Source organism: Cydia splendana, chromosome 1 (genome assembly GCF_910591565.1).
Source record: "Cydia splendana chromosome 1, ilCydSple1.2, whole genome shotgun sequence".
Lineage (NCBI taxonomy): Eukaryota > Metazoa > Arthropoda > Insecta > Lepidoptera > Tortricidae > Cydia > Cydia splendana.
This window is the reverse complement of record NC_085960.1, coordinates 17,357,752-17,381,024: the sequence shown is the minus strand read 5'-3', so window position 1 is coordinate 17,381,024 and position 23,273 is coordinate 17,357,752. Positions and strand designations below refer to the sequence as shown.

The 23,273-nt window shown below is 36.1% G+C and overlaps 2 protein-coding genes across 2 annotated transcripts; one reads left to right on the top strand and one right to left on the bottom strand.

The window, feature by feature from the left end:
- Positions 1–468: 468 nt before the first annotated feature.
- LOC134791250 (stress-induced-phosphoprotein 1) lies at positions 469–7,630 on the bottom strand. The gene is made up of 7 exons (XM_063762234.1): positions 7,454–7,630; positions 6,935–7,372; positions 3,655–4,120; positions 3,110–3,310; positions 2,567–2,763; positions 1,882–2,007; positions 469–1,393 (listed from the first exon to the last, which is right to left on the bottom strand). Exons 1-7 carry the CDS (start codon positions 7,460–7,462, stop codon positions 1,214–1,216), a joined length of 1,617 nt encoding a protein of 538 aa, XP_063618304.1. The 5' UTR covers positions 7,463–7,630; the 3' UTR covers positions 469–1,213.
- A 349-nt stretch (positions 7,631–7,979) lies between these two features.
- Positions 7,980–20,894, top strand: LOC134795569 (protein mothers against dpp). The gene is made up of 3 exons (XM_063767466.1): positions 7,980–8,426; positions 12,171–12,332; positions 12,429–20,894. Exons 1-3 carry the CDS (start codon positions 8,319–8,321, stop codon positions 13,425–13,427), a joined length of 1,269 nt encoding a protein of 422 aa, XP_063623536.1. The 5' UTR covers positions 7,980–8,318; the 3' UTR covers positions 13,428–20,894.
- The last annotated feature ends 2,379 nt before the right edge of the window (positions 20,895–23,273 follow it).

The following is a 23,273-nucleotide window of genomic DNA, read 5'->3' as shown; positions in this document are numbered from 1 at the left end:
ATTATTATTCTTATATAGCTACGGCAAAGACATATGTAGCTTCGTATAAGATGAATAAAGTCAAAAGAAAAAACGTGCCTCGGAAATCAAGAAAAAGTCATTCTCGGATAGATGGCGCACACACCTTTGGCCTATGCTCGGCTAGATGGCGTGACGACACCGTTTCATATTTAACAATTTTAACACATAGATATCAGTGAATGAACATGGGTCAAAATGATATAAAAATAATAAAATAATTTATCCATATATAGGTATACATTTATTTGATAATGTTATACGTTTTCATTTTGAGTTTTAGTCGTGTGTCGATAGATAGCAGTAAATTTACTGTGACTACAAACTTTACTATGACAGGACTCCTCTATACTATCTATTCTCTTTGGCTACGGCAAGCTACGGGTTCACCCCTTTAAATGTTGGTTTCATAATATTAGGCAAGAATTGATGAAAATAAAAGACAAAATATATTGCCTACATTCTTTATTGAATAAATTACAAAAATGGTGTAATTATTTATTTCCCTCGAATCATTAAGGCAGTACATAATCTGCATAAATCATATCCTTCATGCCATACGCTAATACAAAATTGAATAAAACCAGTGCCAATGTGTTTTAGTCAATATCTACTGGAAAAGCGTACTTTGGAATGGTTCTAACATTTAAAAGCAAACTTTGTGAATAAAAATCACAGATCAACAGATAAACGCATCAAACAATATTCTATTTTTAACTTTGACTTCCGGTAGATATGGAAGATAAACATTATAAATACATTTAGTTTTCTTAAGTAGGAATACGATACGAACGGCGGAAACACACATAGGTCTCGTTAAACCATGTTGGGACAAGATAAACACATTACGGGTACATTTCTTGGATCCAAATCGCAACATCCGAATTTCGAAATATTCCAGTTCCTGTTCACAAGACCGACAAAGGCGAAAATTTCGGGAAAACGGATTTCGAAATGCTGATGTTGGGGTAAGACTGGCTTAGGTGGTATTGGCATGAATGTTATGCCCACGACACTCTTAGCTCTTGTATTTACGGAAAAATGGCTGCGTCAGTTCATTATCGCGATATTAAGAAAAGAGATGGAACACAAATATTTACGCTAATACGGGCAAGTGTGTCGAGGCAGAATCCACACCAATTGGCAGAATCCCAACACGTTCGCATTTAATAAATCCTAATACTAGTTGATCTAGTTAATGTATAGCGATGAGGCCAGATTCGAGAAGCTTCTGTATTTTAGCGGCGATTTCTGGGTTCTTGAGATGGTCTTGTAGAGCATGAGGATCCTGCTGCATCTGCTCGAGGATGCAGCGCATCGCGGGGTCGCGCAGGATCGCTTGCACCTCGGGGTCGCCCATCGCACGTTTACGCACCTGTCAACAACATGTTCTTACTAAGATCGTCATCATTTGGCCTTGTATATCTTTACGGATAATTTAAGCAGCATCTATGAATTATACTAGCGACAGCGTCGCTCGTGGCTAATTCTAACCAGATCCTTGAATGGGGCAATTGCCCACATTTATGACAAATAAAAGTTTATGGCTCACTTATTTTAGAGTTAGGCCAAGAAAAGTCTGCAGCTATTTTGATAGCCCACGCAGTGAAAGCGTTGTTTTAAACGTCATACTTCAATGAAATTATGACGTATAAATAACACTTGCACTGCGTGGGCTATCAAAATCGCTGCAGACTTTTCTTGGTCTAACTCTAGGATAAATCACATCCACATATGGAAATTCCCCATTCGTAAGTACGTATAGTATAGTTACTTTAGTAAAAGGGATATATATTATATATTAATATTATATGCCACTAAGTCCTTATTGATAAGTCCATTAAAAAAAAGGTAAAATTTTACCTCTTCAGGGTTGGAGTTGAGCTGTGTCGAGCATGCTCGGTATCCTTCGAGCGCCTCCGCGTTGCTGGGGTCCAGCTCCAGAGCCTTTTGGTAAGCGGTTAGCGCCTTTGACGGCTGTTGCATGCCCTGAATAGAAACATACAGTGTTAATAATAAACAGTAACAGTGTGTTGAAAACATTAAGGCCCAGTAAGTTTGTGTTCTTCTCTCATTCTCACTGAGCGTAAGCGTGAGCGAGATGGAAATGCGTGCCCGGGAGCGCAGATATCATGTCGTTAAATTTTAATTATTTGTGAGTTTAAATCATAAAAAGAAATCTATATGTTCTCTCAAAGGTGATATTGACGATTTTTAGAAGCAATTCTCATATTTTTAGCTTTTGTGCATAATTTGTTTCAAATTTTTAAGTGCATTTTAGACCTCTGTTCGTGATTTTTGTCTATCGATCGAAAGTCAAAAACTCTGGATTCAAATCAGTTAAGTCCCTTGAGAAAGGCTTCAAGATTGCTAATTATATTTATGGCAGCCGTATTGTGATCCAAAAAAGCGCTACGACTTTTTGTAAACTCCGTTTTCTGAACCTACTGCACCTTACTTAAATAATAGGCTTAGTTACAAGATATACCTAATTATAAGAAGTTTTAAATATTTTTGACCAGCAACTCCACTTTACAATTTTTCTCACCTGTAAGATTTTTCCCTTCCTAATCCAGCCCTTGATGAACTTAGGGTCCAGTTTACAGCAGGTGTCGCAGTCCCGAAGGCCCAGGTCGAACGCCGCCAGCTTGGTGTAGCAGGCGGCACGGTTGGAGTACAGTTTGGGATCATCTGGGTTGCGTTTTATGGCTTCCGTGTAGTGCTTTACTGCATTGCTGTAGTCACCTGCATAAATTTAAAATATAAATAAAACAGGAGCAGAACCCTTAGACTCTTGGGAGTCATGTGATTTATTAACACCTAATTTTAATTACATAACTTCTGTGACACCGCAACATATTAAATCGCGTCACTCACGTTATAGGTCAGTGTTGGTCAGTGGTGACATAAAAATTTTTAGCAATTTTCGACTTTAAAAAATTGAGTGACCCTGAGCAATTTCCAGCTTAAAAAATTTGAGTGACCCATTTAAATATATTCTAATTAGTTGTTCTAAATGGATGAAAATGGATGATGATAGATTGTACTCTTGAGATCTAAGTAAGTAAGTAATACTGACAATTAAACTAACCTTTCTTAAAGTAGTCATTGCCCAATTCTTTCTCTTGTTCAGCCTTGACAGGATCAACATAGGCTTTCCGCTCCTCCTCCACAATTCTCTTCTCAACCTCGCTCAGAAGAGTCTTGATCTCTGGTGTTCGGTGTTCAGACATGGACTTCTCATAGTAGGTTTTTGCTAACTTCCATTGCTCCATTTTTTTATATGCATTACCTAAAATCAGATTACAAATATATTTCAAATAATTCCTTTTGGCAGCCAAAGGACATTTTGATCATAATGAGTTCTGCATTGGGGCATTATTAATTGTCATAAATAATATTAATCAATTACTGTACATGTGTTGTTACTGTACTTTATTATAGCCCTATTATTATCTGCCTCTAAATTGAATAATATGATTCCAGTGGTTAAAATAAAAGCAGTTTATCTCATGGTCGGGCACATATTAATTGCACTTAAGGAGGCAGGTAGCAACCTGAAAACATTGCTACGGTTTCGAGTAGGAGCTGGGGTGGTTGGAGTAGCAGTAGTAGAGTACATTTAAAAAAACTTACCGATTCTGGTAAAGGCTTTAGCTATTAACTTAAAATCAGCTCTATTTTCCCTTCCAATCTCTATGGCGTTCTCACACTCCTTGATGCACTTTTCATATTCCTTTTTCTCAAAATAAACTGCAGCCATATTTGTGTAAAATGTTATATCTGAAGAATCATGTTCAATAGCTTTTCTGTAGTGCTGAATGGCAGCATCAAAGTCTTTCTTTTTATAACATTCATTGCCAAGATCTTTTTCTTGTAATGCCAGTCTTCTGTTTTCTGGTAAATCATCATATTTGGGTTTAGGCGGTTCTTGCGTCTCTGGTGGTGGTGTTGGCTTTTGCTCCGGTGCTGGAGGGTCTACATCCATGGGCCATTCACTACCTTTGAGGTTGATACCGAGGTAATGACCAAGGGTTTTTGGGAAGCGCTTATCTTTGTTTTTAGTTATGTTGCGAGTGTCAAAGGGGTTTGATGCAATGGACTGAAATAAATGAAGGCACATAGTGAGGTGTGCATAATTGATTCGAAATATACAGTTTCAAATTATTGCTAATATTATACCAGAAATAATATGGTAACAAATTTGTCCCTACAACTAGGACTTTATAATATTCAATTTTTTTACGTATCATTCCCATTACTTTAATGGAAGACTTTAAAAGACAGACACCAATTGAAGTGAACCAAAAAACAGAGTTTGTATTTAGTACGGGAAGTAGTGTATTAAGGTGCAAATTTTGGTATCGGATGAATTCACTTAGCACAGATGTAATATACGTAAAGCTTAACTAATTGAGCCCGGTAGACATCCGCCAGCCCCTGGCAGGTAGGCAGGGGGGGCAGTCAAAGTAATTTGTAATGGATTCAAGCTTTCAACTCCTTTTTAACCCTGTTAGAGGATGAATTTTTAAAAACGCTGAAATTACTTTTCTTGTATTCTAATAGTATGCACATATAAAAAGTTTCAAGCCCCACACTCGAAAAAAGTTTTGATCTCCATACAAATTTTCAACCCCTATTTCGCCACCTTAGGGGATGAATTTTCAAAAACGATGAAATTAGTTTTCTTGTATTTCAATAATATATCTTTTAACAGAGGTTTGAAATTCCTAGCTTAAAATAAAACATGAACCCCATACAAACTTTCATTCCCTTTTTAACCCCCTTAGGGGTTGACTTTTCAAAATCGCTTCTTATCTCTTGTACACATTATAAATGTAACCTGGTGTGCAAATTTCAACTTTCTAGCATTTGTAGTTTCGGCTGATAATAGTAATAGTTGAATAAAAAAAACAGCATGCCGATTTTGATTTGAGCGTCAATATTTTTATTTTTTTCTATTAAACTGTACATTAAATGTCTCAAATATGAATTCCTCATGCCCGCTCTATCTGGACATGATACCAAACTCGAGGTGGTAGGTGTAAATAGAACCCGATAGAAGGTGTGTAACTTTGGATGCCCCCCTGCCTACCCACCAGGGGGTGGCGGATGGCTACCGGGCTGGGTTGGCTTAGCTTTACGTATACTTCATCTAGGTAACGGAAACCTGTTGAAGAACTACCGATCTATTTCCCTGCTTAGTCAGGTCTAGAAGACGTTTTCTAGGGCCTTAACAACCAGACTGACTCAGCGCCTAGACGAACGACAGCAACCGGAACAGGCAGGATTTAGGAAGGGATTCGGGACGACTGATCATATTTTTACATTACGGCAAGTCATACAAAAAACAAGAGAATATAATAGACCCCTGTTTCTAGCCTATGTAGATTATGAAAAAGCGTTCCGACTCAGTAGAACATTGGGCTGTCACACAATCCCTCAGGCGAAGCCACATCGATGAAAGATATAGTGATCCTTAGAAACCTCTACAAAACAGCTACTATGACAGTCCAGCTCAAGGAGAACACAGATCCTATCCCAAGTAGGAGGGGAGTGCGTCAAGGAGACGTAATCTCGCCAAAGCTGTTTACAAGTGCTTTGGAAGACATTTTTAAAACCCTCAATTGGGATGATAGAGGTATAAATGTCGACGGCGTACGCCTCAATCATCTCCGCTATGCCGATGACATAGTCATCATGTCCGAAAATGCACACGACCTACAACATATGCTGGAGGAACTGTATGCCGCGTCGCTAAGTGTTGGGTTGAAAATGAATATGGACAAAACAAAAGTTATGGCAACAGTAGACTTATCCCAAAGCCCCATATCATTGGATACCCAGCCTTTAGAACAAGTGACAGAATACAATTATCTCGGACAGCAAATAAGGCTTGGGGCGGACGAAAGTTGCACAAAGAGCGATGGAACGCAGTATGCTCGGTATATCTCTCTGCAATAGAATTCGAAACAAGGAGATCCGGCGACGGACCAAAGTAGTAGACATTGGCCGACGGATTGCTACTCTTAAATGGGCCTGGGCCGGGCACATATGTCGCAGAGATGATATGAGATGGAGCAAGTGTATCCTAGCGTGGAGGCCTCGTTCAAAAAGACTAGATCACAGACCTCCAATAAGATGGGAGGATCACATTAAAAAGATAGCAGGCCCACTCTGGAGGAGAGAAGCAGCAAATCGGGCTGTTTGGAGGAGTTTTGGAGAGGCGTATGCCCAACAGTGGGTGCATACTCGCTGAGGAAGAAGAAGAAGAAGATACTTCATCTGTGCCAAGTGAATTCATCTGATACCAAAATTTACACAACCCATACATTGGGTGACACTACTTCCCTCACTAATTGTAATCAGTAGCACATAGGTTATCTACACAGGTCAATTATTCCAAAATAAATTATAGGGACAGGGACAGTGAACTTATTAAGTAGGTTGATTTAAACTAACATGATTTTCACTCATAAGATCCTCATTTAAGATTCCATCCCATATTAGTTTTAAAATTATTAAGTAGGTATTCGAATTCAATTTATTTACAGTTTAAATGTAAGATACATAGAGTCCGTTTGGGCAGAGAAGACTCGTGGAATGTATTGGGCCCCATACATTCCACATAAATATAACTGATGTGAAGTTTAAATAAAATGCATTGACATAAATATCTAGGGACTGGCTTTACGGACAATAATAATGAGGCATGACAGGGGCCAGGACAGCGGTGTGACACTGGTACAACGCGATTGGTTGAAGAGTTCGTATCACGTGTGCTATTGGTCGCAAATAGTTGCGTTAGACTGCACGATTGGCTGGAATTCGTGAGTCACACCATCTTTAGTGCCCGTAAGGCCAGTCCATAGATATATATGTTAATGATAAAATGTAATTACTAGATAGTACTAACCATTACTAATTTCATGTATTCTGGATCCTTCATCCACTCCCTGCATTCTGGATCATTCTCCAGCCTTTGCATGAACTCCTTAAGCATGCCAGCCTGTCCTCGCACCTCGTCCAGCCCTGACACCAACTGCTGATTCCCAGGCTCGTGTTTCAGTCCCAATTCGTAAGCTGCGATTGCTTCATCGAATCTACCTAGGAAAGCAAGTGCTGAACCCTTTCTGGAATACCCTTTGCCCCAAGTGGGGTTAAGAGACACAGTCTTTTCAGCGTCCTCAAGAGCCTCATCATATTTTCCTGCCTTAGCGTGAGCGGCTGACCGGTTGCTGTACAGAACGTGGTTATTCGGGTCTAAAGCGATAGCGTCCGTGTAACACTTTATCGCGACATCGTAATTCCCGGCAGACAACGCCTCGTTACCTTTTTCCTTTAACTGGTTAACCTAAAACCATTATCATAAGTTAATTTTAAGTAACTCATTCATAATGAAAGTTTAGTTGATAATCATTATAACCTAACTCACCTGTTCCATAATTGCTGATGCGTGTGATTAGTTTATTACTTAAATCTACTATAATTTATGTATAGTAAGAGTTTTCAATGAAACAATATCGATATCACCAGTATTTCTCTTTGTTCGTTAACCACAAAATAGCTTAGCGTAGCGCAAGATACCAAACCGAATATGAATGAAATGACAATTCAAAATAATTCGAGAAAATTCTCGCAAAATGCGAATAGTTCGTTTCTTTACACGGTTGCACGCTTTTATTAACTTAATTTTTGTAGCCACATCCAAAAACGATATATGCGTGAATAGGGACGGTATATAAAGGTACACATACACTCATTTCTTTATTTATGCTTTATTTACTATAATTTCGTATATGTAAGCTTCAATAAATTAGGTACTTAAAATAATTGTATTGATCATGTAGGCCAGAAGTAATCAGTTGAGTCTTAATTACTCAGTTGTATTCAAAGAGTAGTATAATATATAGGACGGTTGTATTCAATAAGTAAGCGTCATTGATCATATTAGTCACATCACTATTCAATGACACAAATTAAAAAAAAAGTTCAATGGAGGCACTTGACGCACTTGACAAGCGTTTTATTTTCATTTTTCGAAATTTATCCTGACCCAAGCTAGAAAACTGAGAACGAGTTGAAGCACAAATTAAAAGTGCAACGTACAAGTGTTCTAAATAGAGGAATACAGTGTTAGTGTTATCGTTCGTGATCAGCGTCGGAACGCTTGGTGTTTTGTAATTAGTATAGTACTTGTGGGGAATACCAAGTATCGATGGCCGTTTGAACGTTTCCGTGGTGTATTTGTTGAACTCCTGGAGCAGTGAGTCACCGTAGCATAGTATCGGGCGGTCGCCATGGACACCGACGATGGGGAATCCTCGAGCAGCGGGCCGATGTCCAGCTTAAATAGCCTGTTTTCTTTCACAAGTCCTGCCGTCAAGAAACTTCTGGGCTGGAAACAGGTTAAACCCCACATATGCAGTACATATTCGCTTTTCTTCTCAGGTGGTGCTACAATACTTTGTTACTGTAATTTCCTAATGTTTGAGAAATTTAGGGTTAATTTTATGAGTACTAAATGTATGTAACAGAAGGCATTAAATCTTTAAAATGCACTCACTATTCGTCTTGTAGTCTCAAACATCAGGAAAAATACTTTTATAATCATCTATGATTATGTGCAGCAAACTAGTCATGACCTTTTATGGTAAGTTATCTTTCCATTGCATGGAATTTTGTGTTCTGCTCAATTGTGTTGACATAAAATAAGGGAGGTTACTGTGTGTTGTTATAGTGAGGAAGGTTTGATATATGGTCTAAATTGTAGTGGTTTAGATTTGGTAAGTTGTGGAATTAAGTTCAATTTAGAAAAGCAGGAAATGCTGCTGAGTTAAGGATAATTTGCCACTGTTAATTTTATATTGTAATATAGTTTCAAAATCTCTTAAGTTTTTCTTGATTTGGTTCTTTCAAATATTTGTAAAAAATTTCAAGTACTTGTGAACAACTAATCTGCCTGATAATGGCTGATAGGTCTCAAATTTGTTTTACCCAAGTATGTACAGCGAGGACTACCGGGTTAATAAGTTTAATCCTCTACCTCACGTTTATTCTGCATATGCTTTGAGAAGGGTAATGAAAGTAAAATTAACAAAAACTGAGGTACTACCTCCTTCACGTATGCTAAGATTATTACAATTTATTCTCCCCCTAGTATGAATGAATGAATAAAGCTTTATTAATTACATACAGATTGAATTTTAATTAAAAAATATATCAATTTATTACCTTACATGCTATAGTAATCGTCTAAAACAGTAAGTAATTAAGAAAGAATATAATTTATAAGAGATGCAATTAAAATCATGAATTTCAATTGTATAATAAATTTGAGTAATTATATAATTTAAAATACCTATGTCAACAGCATGCATTGAATTTCATAATTTTTATTGAAACTAAAAAAGGTAAAGGTAAGGTAAAAGCCTCCTCCAAAGAAATCCAGGTTGCCCTAGGGCTTGCCTGGGCAATCCCCTAGTATAATAGTTCAAAATAAAGACATTAGATGGCATTACTCACTGTTGGTATAGTAATTGTTATACCTAGTTAACTTCACTACCAAGTAAAAGGCTTGGCTGGTGGACTTGTATTATGATAAGTAAATATGAACTATGATATGAAGTAAAACTATATTCACACATATCCCGCAGTATCCATAACCATGGTTGGTCTGCCTAATCACAAGGTTTAAAGTTAAATGGCAAAGTATTAGCTATAGTCATACAGCTAGCAAACATTTAAATCTCAAAACAAAGCCACCTTTAAGTAGAAAACCACCTCAACTCTATTATAAACTACCACAGTTACTTATTGTACTTAACTAGCAACCCTCCTTCGCACGGGTTAACAAATTATACACAAACCTTCCTCAAGAATCACTCTATTGATAGGTGAAAACTGCATGAAAATTCATTCAGTAGTTTTTGAATTTATCGCTAACATACAAACTTTGTTTTATAAGGCGTAGTGAATAATATGAAATTATAAGATGTTTTTTTTCTTTTTAAGTATAAATTTAATAAGCTCTTATCAAAGTAAAAAGAAACTCAAAACTTTTGAAAGTACCTATTTTTAATTAAAAGACTTGTCAAGATCGCTTACCTTCTTTCTAATGTTAAAATAAACAAACTATAGTGTAAGTTTATTTTCTATTAGATACTTAAGGTTACTGTTACATAATTATACAAACTTATGAGTTCTAAAAAAAGGCATTGAAACTATTCCAAATACTGAATGATTATGATAATTATATTTGTGAATCATTAAAAATAACATCAATACTAACACAAGATCCTCTATATTCTGGTTGCATGAGGAATAGATAAAGAATATGATTAGCATTTTTCCAAAACGTAAGTACAGTACTAGCCAATAAAAAATTGTATAGTTTTTAACACGCTTTCATTAGGTCGACCTGTATGTAACTAACTATGTAATGGAATCTAAGGTAACTAATTTAACCATCTTCCAAGGATCGTAGCGTCATGAAAATTGGCAGCTGTATGTAGTTCTGATGACAATACAATAATATGGTACTGTCAAACTGATCTGATGATGGAGCCGGAAAATATTAACTGGAACTTCATGATGGAACATCGTATCATAGCTGTGTTTGGATTTGTTAGAAAAGTCTTGTAATGAACTTTGACCATGATTAGGTTTCAAGGTCTGATGATGAAGCCGGAAGATAGGCACTGGCATTCCATGATGGAATATCGTATCATAGTCGTGTTTGCACTTGTGAGAAAGGTCACGTAATGGACTTTGAACACGATCAGGTTTCAAGGTTATAACAAAAAGCGTGTTTTTCTAGTGTTTTTTAAACTATTATTTTTTATCAACATCTTTAACATCAGGTGTGGTAAACCTTAACATGAAGCAATTTAGGAAAAAAAAATGAAATGCTCTGACAACCTTTCAACTGCCACCTGCATCAAGTACAGTCGCCATCAGATATATCGGAGCGGCCAAGGTGCTCACAAATATCGGAACACGCCTCTATTGTCAGGGCGTTAGAGCGCGTGTTCAGATATTGTAAACACCTTGGCCGCTCCTATATATCTGATGGCGACTGTACCTACAATGAAAAGTTAATAATGTCATGTCATGTTTGTCACTCACATTTTTATATTCAAGTGATACCTATGAGTCACCAGTTGAGTAGTTCTGTAAATAATGATTCATGAAGTACAAAACATACTGTTATAGTCAATTTCTAAGTAACAACTGCACCCATGTTGTTTTTCTCGTGAGAACTTGATATTGTACTTGTAACGAATTTTGAAAACCTACTATAAATTCTTGTAATAAGTAATACAAAATTAGGAAGATTCATTTATACTTATGAAATTTACCTACATCCTACATGCATTTAAAATTATTTTTGATAAAGTTTTTTCGTTTTTAGGGCTCCATATTCAACTAGGAACCCTTTATAGTATTGCCATGGCCGTCTGTCGGTCTGTCCGTACGCCGCTTTGCTCCATGATTATTAGTGCTATATAGTTGAAATTTGGCATGGATATCTAAATCAATTAAATAGAAAAAAAAAACTATGAGGGGTCTGCACTGTAATTTTATTTTTATTAATTAATTACAGTGAGACGCCTCATTCTGCTCTCGTATGTTTCTTTTCTCTTAATGAATGTGTTAATTATACAGGATATTGACTCTTGGAGACCCTATACATCTCTAAGGATAATTTGATAAACTATTTAATCTTATAGTTCTAACACCTAGAGACATTTATACCTCTAAATATTATAGATTTTTTTTGTGTTTTGTATCTGTATTTTTTTATGTAATTCGACATTAAGAGACCATATACATCTCTAAGTAATTGTAATACGTTAGTTTGAAGTGTTAGTATTATTTTATAAAATTGTTGTATTTTTGTTTGTATGTAAATTCAATGTTGACGTGTAAAAGTGCCCTTGTGGCCTATTTGCTGAATAAATGTTGATGTTTGATGCAATAACCATTTTTTTGATAAACATAATATTATCGGAAATAATTCACTCCATAAGAAAAAAAAAATGTGTCCCCCACCCTTAACTTTTAACCTTTGTAGAGGCAGTTGTGATTCAATAATCAACAAAAATGTTTACTGTTACTAAACTTGTATTGATCTGTAAATATTTTTTCAGGGCGACGAGGAAGAAAAATGGGCGGAGAAGGCCGTAGACAGCCTCGTGAAGAAGCTGAAGAAGAGGAAAGGAGCTATAGAAGAATTAGAGCGAGCACTTTCATGCCCCGGAACTCCATCTAAGTGCGTCACCATACCACGCTCACTCGACGGCCGGTTACAGGTATTAATTGATTTACTTTTATAAGGCATGGAGTAATAAATTGTTATAGCATTGTAGAAACATTTTAAGTGCAACACTTAAACTTGTATGTTCCAGGTTTCCCACCGCAAAGGGCTGCCACACGTGATTTACTGCCGCGTGTGGCGCTGGCCCGACCTACAGTCCCACCACGAGCTCAAGCCCCTCGAGATCTGCCAATACCCATTCAGCGCCAAACAGAAGGAGGTCTGCATCAACCCTTACCACTATAAACGGGTGGAGAGCCCCGTCCTCCCTCCTGTCTTAGTACCACGACACTCGGAATTCCCACCTGGGCATTCTCACATGCCCTTCCAAAGAACTGCGGAACCCGCAATGCCCCACAATGTCTCTTATTCCGGATCGGGCTTTCCCCCTTCGGCCAGTTCTGAACTCCCGGACACGCCTCCACCAGCGTACTCCCCGCCCTCGGACGACATGGAACCACCGGGCGAAGTCGCGCCCGTGTCTTACCAGGAACCGGTATATTGGGCTTCAGTAGCCTACTACGAACTGAACTGCAGAGTTGGGGAGGTGTTTCATTGCAACTCCCACGCGGTCGTCGTCGACGGCTTCACGGATCCGTCCAACAACAGCGACAGATTCTGCCTAGGACAACTGAGCAACGTCAACAGAAACTCGACTATTGAAAACACCAGACGCCACATAGGAAAAGGCGTGCATTTGTACTACGTGGGCGGGGAAGTGTACGCCGAATGTCTGTCCGACGCCGCCATCTTCGTGCAGAGCCGCAACTGCAACCACCACCACGGTTTCCACGCCTCCACCGTGTGTAAGATACCGCCCGGCTGCTCCCTGAAGATCTTCAACAATCGCGAGTTCGCGCAGCTGCTGTCTCAGAGCGTAAATCACGGCTTCGAAGCGGTCTACGAGCTCACCAAGATGTGCACGATCCGAATGTCGTTCGTGAAGGGATGGGGAGCAGAGTACCACCGCCAGGACGTGACGTCGACCCCGTGCTGGATCGAGATCCATCTCCACGGCCCGCTACAGTGGCTGGACAAAGTCCTGACGCAGATGGGGTCACCCCACAACGCCATCTCCTCTGTGTCCTAGCTGTGTGACCGAATTCCGACCCCACCGTATGTATTTCCTTCGTATTACTCGTGCGACCATTTAATGCACGCAAATTGCCCTCGTATTACTGCATTTTAAACGCGAACATTTTGTACATTTGTACATTATTTTACTTTTATAAACGTTTAATTCGCGCAATCTTTTACACATTATTCCTTATGGGTATCCGTTGTTATACCTATTCCTACATGTTTTTAATGGCTTTCGCAACCTCGGTATTTTTTTTTACTTGAGAACATTATTGGGGGTTAAAATTTAGTAGAGTTTAACACAGAAATTGAAGTACAAATTTCACTAAAATGTATGTGATAAAATGTGCGAAAGCTACTAATGTCAAATGCAGATCTTATTATAAGACTCGCCATACATGGTAGCCCGGTAAAAATGAATTTGTTTGGTTACCACAGTGATATTGAAAAAAAAAACAAATTATGCAGTTCGAGTTTGAATTTTGCAATGTAGCTATGTATATAGCGAGTTATTTCTGGACCTTCATAAAGCGTTTTGACGAAACCTTAGTGACAACGTTTTTAGTTCTAGTGCAGTACCTATTTAAGTAATAAAATCCAATTTAATGACAATGAGTGATAAAACAGGAAGCAAAAAGATAGCAAGGAAGGTAACATATTAGTACGTTGCAGCAATACAAAATTGATACTAACTTGCCCAGAAGTATTGACCCCGTCATGCACGAGTCTGAAATAAAAAAAAATATTATACCTACATATTTATGTAAACTATTAAAATGTATTTAAACATCTGTTAATTACAAGGGCGAAGCGTCAAGGCTTGCGAAGGCCAAGGGCCAAGCTCCGCGTAGGGCCGAAGGCCCGAAGCGACACCTGAGAGGAGGCAGCTGGAGCTTAAACACGACCCAATAGTAAGTGTCTTAGACAAGCGAAACGGCGGGCCGAAGGCCTGAGTACAGTCAGCATCAATGGTACAGCAGCGAAAAAAAACGCGCCAAAAGTATCTGACCGCCTGTCTGATATAAATATATTTCTATAGTTTTTCAAAAGTATCTTTCACTGTCCACACTCATTGTTTAATATATAATATATCTCTTTGTAAAACCACGTGAGAATGGTAGTTACATACTTTTGACGCGTAGTTTCATTTCATCCCCTACTATTGTTGCTTTTTGTACAAAATCGTCCTATTAAGCGACAGATTACGATACCTAAGTAAAGGAAGTTGAGGATTTTTGTATGACAAACGTATAAGCTCTATGGAACACCATTCGTTAGTACGTAAAAAACAAAAAACTCCAGTCTAGTATGTCATTCCTTCCTTCCTGCCTTCCTTTATATTACGTCATTTAAATTTTCGAAATTAAAGAAGTCATGAAGTAAAAATATTCTACGTATAAAAATTAAAATGGGTCAATATTTCTGGCCAGATGTACATTATAGTGTGCAATATAATAGCAGTTTATTTATAGTAGAGTAACTTGAGTAAATAATTTCTAAAAATAGGTTATGAACAATAATGCTTAGTCGTGAGCGGCACTATCACTAGATCCTAAAGCAAGCAAGCAAACAAACCAAAACCACAAGGAAGCAAACAAGTCGGTCAAAAATCAACAGTCTTAACTTAATGATTGACCACTCACATGCATTCTGGGAGGAAGATCGCCTTAGTTTTTTTTTTGTTTCAAATGAAATGGGTGCAGATAGGTGGGTGGATGGGTGGGAGCTTGGATTGAAAATAATGGGCAAGATACTAAATTGAAATGATGGTACACAATTGTATATTTTTCATTGGATTTTCCAGTTTTATAAGAATTGCCGCTAGGAAGTAAAAAGCCGGTTTTCATCATTATTATTATTTTACTTACAATATTATTTAGGTAAAGTTTATAGTTAATTTTGAATTAGTGTTAAGTAGCGCAGAAGAATATTTAAAAAAAGTTTACTACTAAACTTTAGATCAATCATATTAGAACTATATGATTGATCTAAAGTTAAGATTTTCCCTTAATTTTAATTTTCTCATTGACTGCTATTACATTGCGCACAGCTGTATATGGATGTATTATGTAAGCAAGCTAACGAAACTTCATGTCTCAAAAAAGTCACAGTTCATTATTCTCTTGCTGATATTATCGTTGGTAGAAGGATACAATGGCTATAGGCGCAAGTATACTGTTATAGCTTCAATAGTTTTTCTAAATAAGCTCAAAGTAAGTGTCCAAGCCGTAAGTCATCTAAGTGTAATTGTTAAAATAAGTATAAAGACATAAATTAAGAAATAATTATACTCTTAAATGTTTATGACAAGATAGATATTATCAATGTACATAATGCTCTATAATGGTATTTTTATTTTAAACAAGTCCAAATTTATTGTATGACATCTTGCATGCTTTTTGTCAAGGTGAATCGGTGATATTATCAATATATGTACGGATCGTATGTTATTTTAGGGCATATTTTTGTAAGAATTAACGTACGTTCATAGTGTAGTCAAAAATGCAGCTTTATATTTATGTATTTTGTATGTTTTGTGACTTTGCAATATTTATACCATTTGTATAACGAATTTATGATGTAGAAATACCGCGTTTTAGATCAGCCTTGTATTTATAGAGTAAAAAGTATTGAGCATTCCTTTTTTTCATTATTCGTAATAAAACAGTTATTTATCAGTTATAGAATGTAACATCAAACACGTCAAATAAACTGCTATGCATCCTGTGTATTTATTACTATCGTCATATATAATATTTATCATATATAATAATTGCATGTAGAATGTACATGGATGCTCAATACTTTTGAGCAAGGCTTTATCGACACCAATGTGCGAATGTTCGCTCTGACATTATATCTTGGTTTTTGAGAAGAATTTTGCTACTGGATACTACTGTAGAAGAAACATACTTTGCAATATATTGTATAAATTATGTAAAAGTCACAGGTACAATAGTTAAATAAGTGATATGTGTTCTATATGTTGTAATAATCTAAATCATAGACTGTTAGTAAGACATGCTTCTGATTGTATTATCTCATTTTGTTGCACCTTATGCCCACAACAGAATTCGCTTTAATATTTTCGCAAATATGGAGTTACTTTCGTTTGCAATGCCTATAAAAGGAAAAAGATAGAACACGAGTATTTGGACATATACGGCCATCTGAGTTACTGGAATCCGGAATAAAGTAGCTTATACGCTAACAGTTAAAAAAATAAGTTTATAAATTTATCTACTCTGACATGTGATGAATGCAGGCTATGCGTTAAAAATAATCTAAAAAGTTTACTTAAAAAAGACATTTGGACATATACGGCCATCTGAGTTACTGGAATCCGGAATAAAGTAGCTTATACGCTAACAGTTAAAAAAAATAAGTTTTAATAATTTATCTACTCTGACATGTGATGAATGCAGCTATGCGTTAAAAATAATCTAAAAAGTTTACTTAAAAAAGACGGTAGCAGTCGTTTGGGAAATGAAGTATGAATATAAATCTAATACCATTCAATTTCAGTGACCTTAAAAAGTTAAAACATATTTCTACAGTTAATGTGCCTAGTACTATGTGCCTCATAATATCTTACTATATGTTATATTTTGAAGTTGCTGACATATTACATATTCTATGGATTTCTTTTCTTTTCTTCGATAAAAAAATCGAGAGTTCTAGCCTCGCTTGCGCCTGATAAAGCAAAAAAATCTTCGAATAAAGTACAAACAGAGGGTTTAATGTAAACTTATGTAGATATCTTGTAAGATACATTGCCAAGAAAACGTAGAAGAAACTTTTATTCTCCCACATGGAACCTATTTCCATTTTCCCTTTCAATGGAAAACTATAGACTTGTAACAGTTCTAACTTATACCTTATACTAAATTGCGTAATATTTCTGAAGCACCACTGAACTCTAATAAAAAGTACCTACCTATTAACTCTTCTTATATTTCTAAAACTAAATAGTTTGAGCCGTGCCTTGGTCATGTGTTAACTAGTAAGCAGTAATGCTAATAGAGAATGTTTTTTTAATTTTTGAATATTACTTAGACAAGCAATCAAGTAATATGTACACTTATTAAGTTAATAAAAAGTTTCAAAAGGTACAGTAAAATAATCAAACGTGGTTCAAGGGCGTACCGTACTTCGGCAGTTATTTTCGATTGCCCTTAGTAACCCTATTGCTATGTCGATTTCTAAAATATCTAATATACCTAAGTCAACATCTTCTGCTGCTTGATGGAATTATTCAACCGAAGTACTATAGTTCAGTGTATGACACCAAATCGGGACGTCCTATGTCAAAAATAAAGATAAAATTGATCTCAAAATATATTAAGAGCTATAGTTCCTGAAGACGTCCCATCGCCTTGATAGTGCAATGAAACTAATGAATATTGATTAGATAGGCGTTGTGAAGACGATTTAATGAGTGTGTATCAAAGTTTTGTGACTATCCACAGTTTGTAATACAATGCGGTTGTTTATGGCCTTTTTAAACTAGGTAGAGGTAAAGTTAGGGAACAAATCAAATTATTTTATCAAAAATTTTGATTTGTGTTTTTAAGTAGTCACATTACTACATATATTTAAATTATAAAATAGATCCGCCACTGGAGGGCTTTGTCACATTTTCTTTAGTATGTATAAGACATCTATTTCAGTTTATAGGTAAAGTTGGTTTTATATTGGCGGTTGAGAGTAAATTATATTTAGGGCAAACTTGCGGCCTACTAGCTATGCCAACAGGAAACCAAGTAATAATCGGAGCTCGATTCATAACAATTCTAAACAATTGCAAAGTATGTAAATGCCAGAATATCAAATTCACTTCATTCAATTCGACTGTTCATAAATCATAAAATACAATGTTTTTTTTGTCAAACCCGATTATATTAAAAAAATATGACGGGTTTACCTACAGAAATATGTACCGATCAGAAATCGGATAGCTTTCTTAGATTACAGAAGTTAACAGAGTGTGTTGAATATGTTTAGGAGATTTATTTTGTACATGTGTATACAAAAGTTTCCACATTTTATTACGTTATGGTACTGTAAAAGTATTAGATACACAATAAGTAGACAGAAACGCAAATAAACAGGTAGGGACAAACTGAGCCCACGTACGTAACGTATGCAATGCATTATGAAATCTAGACCCTGAAATTTGTATACTTAGAAACATACCATACTTGTCATACGCAACGCAACGTATGACAAGTCTGTTTCTAAGCATACAAATTTCAGGGTCCAGATTTCATAAAGCATTGCATACGTCGCGTTGCGTGGGTTCAGTTTGTCCCTACCATTACTTGTACCTAAACAGGTTTTATATAAAAAGAATAGTTCCGAATTTGAGGCCAAACCACCTTCATAATCAACTGATTCTAGAAATTTACCTCAGGGTTTACCTACTTGTCGCTTGTCGCCATACAAACGGAATATCAAAAATAACAGGTTATAAATTTAATCTGGGTTTGTTAAATTCTTTTTTGAAATACTTTTTTTAAAAGATTTGTGCACATTCGCTAAAATATTTCATCACATAGTACCTATAGACCAGTAAAATAAAGTTGGTGTGGTCTCATGAAAAATTTTTATTTCTATGGACAGCGTGGCCTGTTATAATGTGCCTTTAAATATAAATTCCCGTCCTGAGCTAGCGGGTTTGAATTATTAACATATAAATAGACAGATGTAATTCTCAACGGACAGTTTTCTTATTCGATACCATTACTAATTTATTCGATACCATTACTAACTGAATTGTGAATTTCTCACCAATAAAATTATGTAAAACGTGAAAAGTAAATTAACGACGAAAGTATTTTATGTATTTACTTACATTATTGGTAAAAATAACTTATGTAAGGGTATCGAACTCAAATATTTAGCTGTTAGAGGCGTATTCTGATTGTAATAACAGGTAATTGTAATTTGATCTGGATTCCTCCTATTTTTTTGTGCCTTAGAACAATGTATGCCTTATGTTTTTTTACTATAGGTACCTACGGTTAAATAGTACAGTGTTGGTTGACCCATAACATGAATATAGTGCCTATGCAATAGTCGACGAGTGCATGCCTTAAATTTATGACGTATATTATATTAAATAAAATATATTTTCTGCATTTCGACAAGTTCTATATATTGTGCAGATATACTCTTGGTCCTTTCATACGTTAGCTTTTAATACAATAAAATGGAAATTTTAATCGGTAGTAGTAATTTAACGCGGATTATTGTTATTATTCTGTATTTTTAGTAGAGTTATAAAATTTTGTACATAACGTTTATGAATAGGTAATGGTGTGGTTATTGTACTTGTATGTGTCTTGGTCGTTGTTTTGTTATAAAATTGTTTTTGGTTACGCGTTGGCATTTGGACTTGGGTGTTTTTGCTGGTCTTGAACTTACTTTAGTCAACAAAAAACGTTCTTTTTTTAATGAAAAAAAAATTAGAAATGAAAATAATTTACCTATACACACAATATTAAAAATAACAGAAGATTTTTAACTTATTTTCACCTGTTGAGAGTCAAATTCGTTTGTCGCGCGGCAGATAGCCTCGTGTAAACCCATTTGCTGGTTAGGTATTGATTAAAAACAACTAGGCAAATTAAAACGGTATCTGTTTATAGTTCGTTTTTTTTAGCATTAGATAAAAGGTAAGCGATCTTGACATGTCTTTTAATTGAATAACGCTTTTTTAAAATCAGTAACTATTACTTATGAAAGCAGAAGAATATAAATGACCGTATTAGATTCATGATTGTTACATATTTGCTGTGACTTATTTTTAATACGTGTTTTTCAATTAAAAGACACATCAAGATTGTTTACCTTATTTCTAATGCTAAAAAAACGAACTATAGTCCGTTATGTAACAGTCGGTTGGTTTATTGGGGAGGTACTCGGTTTATTTGTTTTTTTTTTCTGATATATGTGGCTTTCCATCAAGCATTTCCCTATGCTTTAAGTGCAATAAGATACTTATTATCTGAAATTCCAACAAATACTGATAGAAAGGTCCTTATTGCACATGAAGCATAAGGACCTTTCTCTGATGGAAAGCCACATGTATTCTTGCTAGATAAAAGAATATGATCTAATACACCAAGTCCATGTGTATAAATTGTGTCAGTAATCGTGAGCAGGATTGTGGATGTCTAAATTAGTATAAAACGTTTTAGAGTTATAGAACATATTTCATGTTTTGTTGCATCTCTTTTTATGCATGATAAAGATGTAAAAGTGTAATTTCGACTTTATTGGTTGTTTACTTTTCAAACCATTTTTGGAAAAAGCATTTTTGACAAGTGTAAGGGACTGAGAGCCTATAAAATTATGTTGTACAAAAATTTATGACTACTTGAATTAAGTTCTCGCTAAATAAGTTAGTGTAAGTGCAAAGATGCCATCTGTAATTTTTATTCATCTCCGTTAGGGAATAAAGTTTCTTTTATTAGTTGCGCGTTTTTCTTATTCTCCCGCAACTTTCCTCGAAATCAATAAAAAAGTTGATAACTAAAACGCCGTAATATGTACACAGTCCAAAAGAAATGCCAAAAAGAACAACTTTGACTACCGAAAACTACCATCTACAGTATATTTACTTACTGACAATTCTTCATACTGTATATTAGTGATCTAGGTTTTATTTTTTCAGATATGTCAATCTGAATATTATCTTTATTTATAATTTATTCCTATTGAAACGTCCGCAGTTTTTAGCATACGTAATGGCAGTTCTACTTTTAGGTATACTTCGTAAGTAGGTAAGGTAAACGTACTAGTGCTCGACATGCTAATGCCCAATAGATGACACCTCGCTGACACCTCTATTGACAATGACTTAAGTTTCAAGATGACATGTACTGGGACCGTGTCGAGCACCAGTACGTTTACCTTACATACATATTTCATAGGTATTCGAATCCTGATTGAATCCGTAACATCTATCCATGAGTCAGTGTTACTCATAATTGGTATTCAACGCGGAACCGCTATCAGCTATCACCGACCTTGCGTAAGTACTGCGAACTGACTGGTTCGAAAGCCCTAAGGCAAGGAAATCGACATTTGGGCTTTATTTGATACAATATCTAATCTTATTAATACAAGATGATTTACATATTTCTTACAAAAAGGCTGTCATTACAAATTAAAAATACATGCCATAGCCATATTGTGTAGGTCTTGGTACTTACCTAATTACTCAAACATTTTATCCCCCTAAGGCCATACAAGAAAAAAATCCTAAATTTGCCAGTGAAATTTGAACCTATAGCGTAAGAAATTGAGTTGATTTTTCTATGTTTCAACATTTTAAGAAACAAGAAATGCAAGTTCCATTTGAAAATTTCATCTAACTTAATAAGTACCTACTACTTATACGTAGGAACTTGAGCTTTAGGAGGTTAATGTCCGAGGTGGCTTGAGGCGGAATTCCTGTTTTCAGTTCGGCGTTCCCCTCTGACGAAAATAGGCGGCCAATGGACTGACCATTGTATGGACTGACGTAGGTATATATCTGAATTATCTGACATGGCTATTTTTAAGGGTTCCGTACGTATAAAGACATTTTATTGTTCTTTTCCGTGATTCAATAAGTGCGATAATTGGCACAATACCTTAGTGCATATGTCGAAAATTTTAAGGGCAATGTACCTACTGTAATAAAATGTTGTATCTACAATACACGTGCGAAATAGTATTTTATACAATCGTGATATAATAGAGAGTTTTTCAGTCGAGTACCGTGTTTAGGCAACGAAGCTTGCTGAGTTGCCTAAGTATTAAGGTACGAGATTGAAAAGCTTGATTATATCACTATTGTATACAATACTTTTTCTACTAGTCAACAATAGTAGTTTGTGTTACAAGGGATCAAAATGATATATTTCCGTCAAGGGCGTACATTGAATCCTGAATGAAGCGATGGATTCTACAATAGAATCCCGAACGTAGTGAGGCGTGTGTTAACGCCCAAGACGAAATAATTTTGATACCGTGTGACACATACTGCTTTTCACATCAACTATGAGGAAAATAAAAAGATCTTAGTGTTGACACTACAGTGTTGCCACTTTTTAATTTCTACTCTTTTTTGCCAGGCTGTACATACGATATTCATAGTTAATTATATTAATATTTTATACTGGCAATGAAATGTCGTTGAACAGAAAAGTGCCACTTTGATCCCTCCTAGCAGGGAAGAAAAATCCATTTTCCGATTAGGTGATGTGAAAAAATAATACTTTGAACTAGTAGAATCATACAAACAAACCAAACTAAAAGTATACGGCTAAGATTCGCGAGCAGCCGCGATACCTTCTTACTGGGTACGCGACCTGGTCGCCGCGCCCCGCGCCCCACGGCGGGCTGGTCAACGACACCTTCTCGTAACTCATGAGGCCCTGGTACTTGCTCCGCGCTAAATTCAATTTTTAGACAGTTGTTTTCTCGATTTTGGCCACCGTAGCCTATGGAGACTAACAAGCAACACTAAGTGGTTTTCGTAGTCTATGGATGTTGTTGTGAAGGGTGTCACATGCGCGTTTCTGACTTATGAACCAATTGTTTCTACTATACAACCTAAAATAATCACGGACCTAGAGAGTAAACCGGACAGAGTACATTAGCCAAAAAGTGTGTCCACATGAGAAGTCAAGGTGGGCCGTTGCATCTCTTTCTAATTAGGGTGACCATAAGTCATATGTATGTGGGATATTAGGATAACATTGAATATATAGTTTGGCCAGGATCTTTTCTTATTCGTGCATAGTTATAGAGAATCATACTGTATTTTCGCTGTACTAGTATTATGGCCTGAAAAGGGATGGAT

Bases quoted from the DNA above. Each gene is read 5' to 3' on its own strand.
- LOC134795569 (XM_063767466.1), top strand. From the start codon at position 8,319: ATGGACACCGACGATGGGGAATCCTCGAGCAGCGGGCCGATGTCCAGC. The intron at 8,427-12,170 runs GTTAAACCCCAC...ATATTTTTTCAG, and splicing joins AACTTCTGGGCTGGAAACAG to GGCGACGAGGAAGAAAAATG. The intron at 12,333-12,428 runs GTATTAATTGAT...TGTATGTTCCAG, and splicing joins CACTCGACGGCCGGTTACAG to GTTTCCCACCGCAAAGGGCT.
- LOC134791250 (XM_063762234.1), bottom strand. The intron at 3,311-3,654 runs GTAAGTTTTTTT...ATCTGATTTTAG, and splicing joins TAAAGCCTTTACCAGAATCG to GTAATGCATATAAAAAAATG. The intron at 2,764-3,109 runs GTTAGTTTAATT...AAATTTATGCAG, and splicing joins CAATGACTACTTTAAGAAAG to GTGACTACAGCAATGCAGTA.